Here is a 5,991-nt window from a genome sequence, read left to right as displayed (position 1 = left end):
GTTTTTAAAGTTTTTTTTTTTTTTTTTTAATGCACACTGATTTTTTTTTTTTTAAGTTGCCCAGCATGTTGGTTTTAGCCTTGCCAGCAAATGTTTGGACTGCTAATGGCAATGTTTCAGACTTGTAATTCAGTTCACTGTTTAAATGGGAGATTCTATGAAGCAACAACTAAATTACTATTTGTATTGTGGTATATGATCGTGTTAGAAATGGCACTTAGTAGAACTTGTTCCCTGCTTTTAACGGGAATATTGAAGTCAGTGGTCTAAGAGCTTGAGGCAAATCAGATATCAAAATAGGCCAGAGTGGGGCTACTTTTTATTTGCTTGGAGTTTGCTTGAATATTGAAATGACAGAGGAACAAGAGGAAAATCCTCTTTTTACAGACTCCTCTGTGTACTAGGTTGAGGCTACTCTTACTGTGCTGCACAATTGGTTTAATATAGGAAATAACTGGAACAGAGAGTTATTTGTAATTTTTGCTGTCTTGCAGTTCCTGGTGTTGTTTAAAAAAATCAGATGCACATTGGAAATTAAGTTTTTGTTTTGTTTTCAGATGCTGAATGATGATTTAAACTGAACAATTAAGGTAATAAATCTTAAGAAGTACAATATCAGATGTTGACTGTTCTTCCCAAAAACATCATCAAAAAGTACATTATACAGATAAGCTCAAAGTATGTAGTAGGAGAAATAACAATTCTCCAGGCATTGTAAGGATTTTATTGTTGTTTTATTTGTTGGGGTATTAAGGCTTCATAACTTAGGAAGAAAAAAATCCAAAGATTGGGCTCTCCAAAAATCTTAACTTACTTAAAGATGTCTAAGTGGAAAAGCAGCAGCCTACTCTGCTGAAAACTACCGTCCTGGTTCTGCAGATGCTCTAAATCACATAATCAATGGGGCTGCAGACAAGTCCCTTATATAGTCAGAAAAACTGCAGCTGTGCAATTGTACCAAGTCTTTGCAGCTTCCAAACAAAATGCTTCTCAGCGCCTTCAAACATGCTGCTTTGCTTATTCAGATCCAGCTTGTAAGTATGTACTGAAATGACTGAACATATATCCCATTTGTTTTGGATTGAAAACTTTACAAAAACATGAACTGCCAGCTAAGCATGACATCTACTGCTACCTGTTTCTGTAGCCTTTCTGTAGAAGAACCAGTGTGCTTCTAGTTGAAAAGTCACTTTTAAAGGTTTGGGGTTGATCTATAACTGTCTGTTTATGGTCATTAGTCTCCTAGGCTTCTTCAAACTGTAGAAGCTAAAGAAGCAAGAGCATAGTACCAGTCAGAACTATGTAAGGCAGGGTTTTTCATTCACGTTGTCGTCTAGGGAACTTGTGATTTCAGTAGGACAGAAGGAAAACTAGTGTTGTAACATGTTCCTACAGTGAAGTGGAAGAACAGGGAAACATTCGGTACCCTGTGTTCTCATGAATGCATTATTTATTAAGAAGATGCTACTATCTAGTGGTGTAGCTCAAATAACTTAGTCGCTAACCACTAGTAGGAATTGGGGAGATAAGTAAAGACACTGGACCGTTTTAAATACTTCAGCATGAATGTGGAAATCATGTGCAAGTAAACTGGTGACTTCAGTAAGGCTCATTGCATACCTGTAAAAAGGTATTGTTCATATCCTGAGCCACAGCAATTATCCCTTAGCTCTGTGAAAGGTAAATGAACTGTCCACTTGTAGCTCTGAAGCAGTTCTAACACAGTTTTGATACAAACCTGTAGAAATACTAAGGATTTATATACATTGTTTTTAATTACACAGTGTGAATGAATAAAATTACTAGCTCTGAACAGATTTTTCATGGAAGCAGCCACTGTTCCTTATTACGTGCAAAGAAATTTTAAAATATAAGTATTTTAAGATGAAAAGTTAAAGACAAAAAAATTCCTGAAATTTCTCACTTCTAATGTAGGCCTTGATTCTAAAGGCAGCACAGAGTCACATGACTCTCATGCCAGCTTGTATCAGGTGTTAATTCCATAACCATACTCTGTGGGTGATATATATGCCAGTAATGCTAATTACAACCAGCAAGACTGCATTCCTTCCTTCAGAGAGAGAGATGGACTGGGCAGCTTATGACCCATTTCCATTTTAAATAGACGCTGTTTTCAGAGAAGCCTGTTTGGCTGAGTTACTCTTTCAGTAACGGATAGGTGTAGGAACAGCTGGTTTTTCTTACATAGAAACCTAAGTTTGGGCTCTTAAAGAATAAACTTTACCCCCAAGGAATGAAAACACTGTTCTACAGTATTAGATTACACTACTGTAACGAGAGCAAACCTTGGGCTGACACAAAACACTAATGAACCAACTACTCTTTAAAAACGTAATCCTTAAACACTAAAATCTGATAATAAAAAAAGCTCCATTGGTGCAGCTAGTTCACCATCCCTGTCCTGGGCTGGCAGCCAGGCTCTTCACTGGCACTCCCAGGCTTTTTGACAGTTTTACCGCTGGAAGTTGACACCTGCTAGCTGAACTGTCAGCGTAGACTTATCCTCAGTATTTTGCATCTTGAGAACCATCTGAGGTAGCACCAGTGAATTTGCTTTCGTAGTAGTTGTAATAGTATTCCATTCTCCGTGGTTGTTCTGCAAGGAATAAATTGTAAAATACTGGATGTTTGTGTACCAGTACCTAGTCACCTGACTTTTAAAGTACACTTACAGCATTTACATTGTGTTCCTGGCAAGCTGATTTAAAATTCCTTGTCTGGTTGCAGTTTGGGGTGAAGTGCAGCAGTTACTCCGGTCTAACAGAGTGTGCTGCTTTATTCCTAACACTTCCTTTTCACTTTTGCATGTTAAAAAATATCTTTGCTAATGAAACACAGCACTGAAGTAACTAGTTCAAGGCATGTGCTCTATAAAATTCTCTCACTCCACTTTCTTCCATGGATCTTTTCCAGTGAACATAAATGAATTTTTGTGCATGTTGAACATGATGTGACGCCTCTTATGCACAAACGTTGGAGAGTTTGGTGTTTTAAAGTGTTTTAAGTGACAGATCCATAATGCATTCAGTGTACTGCTTAGAGTGGCATGCAGACTGCAGTCTGTGGCAGAGACACCTCTTAAACACTTCGTATTTTTCAGTGGGTGGGTGTTCTTACCGTGAGTATCCACACTTCACCTGTTTAGCATATTCCTCCTGATTCTGTACATGAAACTTGATGTTGGTAGACTTCAACACTTTCTAGATATTTATGTGTGTAAAATTTTCTGCTCACAACTCTTTTTCTTTTTAATGATTTTTCTTAAATCTTTGCAGGTCTAAGAAACCAGGATCTATTCCCGTAACAATGGCAGCAAAATCATCACTCCTTAAAGTAATACTCCTAGGAGATGGTGGAGTTGGGAAGAGTTCCCTCATGAACAGATATGTCACCAACAAGTTTGATGCTCAGCTGTTTCATACCATAGGTGTGGAATTCTTAAATAAAGAGTTGGAAGTCGATGGACATTTTGTTACAATGCAGATATGGGACACGGCAGGTCAGGAACGTTTTAGGAGCTTGCGGACTCCTTTCTATAGAGGTTCTGACTGTTGCCTGCTAACCTTCAGCGTGGATGACTCTCAAAGCTTCCAAAACTTAAGTAACTGGAAGAAAGAATTCATTTATTATGCAGATGTCAAAGAGCCTGAAAGTTTTCCGTTTGTGATACTGGGCAACAAAGTTGATATTGATGAAAGGCAGGTATCTACAGAAGAAGCCCAAGACTGGTGCAGGAATAATGGCAACCATCCCTATTTTGAAACCAGTGCAAAAGATGCCACTAATGTTGCAGCAGCCTTTGAAGAAGCCGTTAGGAGAGTTCTGGCATCTGAAGACAGATCGGATCACTTTATTCAAACAGATACAGTCAACCTTCATCGGAAACCAAAACCCAGTTCATCTTGCTGTTGACTTAAATTTCTTTTGGCCAAATTACGTTTGACTAGCTAGCTCTATAAAAGGATGGGGAAGGTGTAGTAGATAAAATAACACATGGGTTTCACTCTGATATTAAAATTGTAATAATTCTGCTGCTGTCTTTGGGGAGCAAAAGAAAAAAATCCATTCCTGAGTGAGCCATTACTGACTTAGTGACACTTTCTGTTTAGGAAGGTATCGAGTAAAAACATTAATATAAGAATGTAACTTGCCAACTTTATTCAGATGAGAAATACTTTGAAGATAATTAAAACTTGAAAGTTCTAGAAGCACTACTTGGAGAAACTGCTCTGGAATTCAGGCACAAAGATACTTTTATATGTGTATATTTTTATGAAGTCATCATTCCATTTTTGTTCCACTAGAAGTCAGTTTCTTAACAATGCTAGATATTAAACTTCAGTCTCACTACATTCCTTTTGCTGTGAGTGGTACTTCATCTCTAATGTGTTTATTACAAGCTTATGTAAATTACCTTCAGGTCTTCTCTAATTGCCTAATGTTACTGTAATTTGTCTTACGTCGCTATAATGAAGTAGGAAATAAATTTCCTACATATTTAATTTGCATTTTCCTTTCATTTACTATCCTAATGCTCTACTAATTTTTCCAGTGGTTTAATGCAAGGTACTGATGATTTTTTTAAGTTAATACATGTCTTTGCCTTAAGTCCCATTCTAGCATAAGGTAAAAAAATCTGAGTAACTGAAGTATAACCATTTTTAGTTATGAAAAAGATAGGCTTTATTCAGTCAGCTTTAGTAGTACTTGAAGGGATCCACATTACAACAAACGTGTAAGACAACTTTTAGTATACAGCCTTAAAGTTCCAAACTTCTTGTTCCTGCTAACCTGAGCTGTGAATGTGTTTACTAGTAATCTCTGCACTGTGAAACTAAGGATTGGCAATATGAGGAGAACTCAGGAAGCTCTGTGCAACTTTCAGCCCTAATACAAGTGAATGCTTACAGCTAGCATTTGAGCTTAATTTGATCCTTAATTTGCTATTTTAGGATTATGGACTTAGACATTTAAGACAGTGTCTTTTACTGTACTCATGACATGATAATGAACAGAAGCAAATTTTTTTATTTAATGGCCAGTCTTTCTGCATTCCTGTAGATTAAGCACAGAAGGTGTATTTGAAGCTCTCTGTTGCGGTTAAATGGTGGAATAGATGTATGAGAAGCTGTTGAATGTTGGCTCTGAGTACCCACTGTCCTTGTAACAGCAAACTTGACAGTGCACTGTTGCTTCAGTATGTAATCTAAATGCTCACAGGCATGCACGTACATCCCCTGCGGACTTCTGAAGGAAGTCTGAGGCCTAAAGGACAGGTCATGTTATCCCCCAAATACAGACTCTGCTTTCTGTATGGCAACCTTTTTGATCCAATAGAAATGCTTTTCTTACGAGTACAGTAGTAGCAAGAGTTTTCTCTTAACTTATCTGCTCAGTCTGTACCAGGTGTAATTATTTGGAAGTAAAGCTTGCAAAACAAACCACCTTGTTGCTCTTACTACACTTTTCTGAATGTATTGTGTTCTTGCTTGAACTTGTCCAGGACAACTTTACTCCATACATCTGCTGCTCCTGCTTAAAAGTGACATCGTTTTACCTCTGTAGGTTGCTAAGTCTTCATTCATTCTTACAGTCCTGCACATACACCAGCACAGCTGTGTTCAGTTGACTTCAGTCACCTAACAGCTAAATATAGGTTGAGCTGCTACTTCTGTTGAGTTTAATGTCTCATCAAGGAATGAAAGGATCTCTGAAGAAATCCTTAGCTAAATTCCACATAAGCTGAGAGAGCAAAAAGCTTTAAAAATTTAAGATTGCTTGCATCAGTAGCTACTAAACCAGTGACATGAAATTGTTGTAGAACCACTACCTTACTACTTAAAACTTCCTTCAATGTTGATTTTAGCAGGAGTAAAGGTTGAAACAACAGGACCTGAATTTACTGTGACTAGAGTACCACAGATAAGATCCAAGTAAGATTGCTAAAAGAAACAGTTAAGCATGAGAACC

The 5,991-nt window shown here is 37.5% G+C and overlaps 1 protein-coding gene across 1 annotated transcript; it reads left to right on the top strand.

Annotated features, from left to right (window-relative positions):
• Nucleotides 1-3,312: 3,312 nt before the first annotated feature.
• Nucleotides 3,313-4,373, top strand: RAB9A (RAB9A, member RAS oncogene family). Its single transcript, XM_010138605.1, has one exon. The coding sequence runs from the start codon at nucleotides 3,328-3,330 to the stop codon at nucleotides 3,931-3,933; it is 606 nt and encodes a 201-aa protein (XP_010136907.1). The 5' UTR covers nucleotides 3,313-3,327; the 3' UTR covers nucleotides 3,934-4,373.
• Nucleotides 4,374-5,991: the final 1,618 nt, after the last annotated feature.

The sequence above is a fragment of the Buceros rhinoceros genome, unplaced genomic scaffold, assembly GCF_000710305.1.
Source record: "Buceros rhinoceros silvestris isolate BGI_N320 unplaced genomic scaffold, ASM71030v1 scaffold30226, whole genome shotgun sequence".
Lineage (NCBI taxonomy): Eukaryota > Metazoa > Chordata > Aves > Bucerotiformes > Bucerotidae > Buceros > Buceros rhinoceros.
Note: the sequence above shows the minus strand (reverse complement) of the source record. Positions and strands in the feature narration are given on the sequence as shown.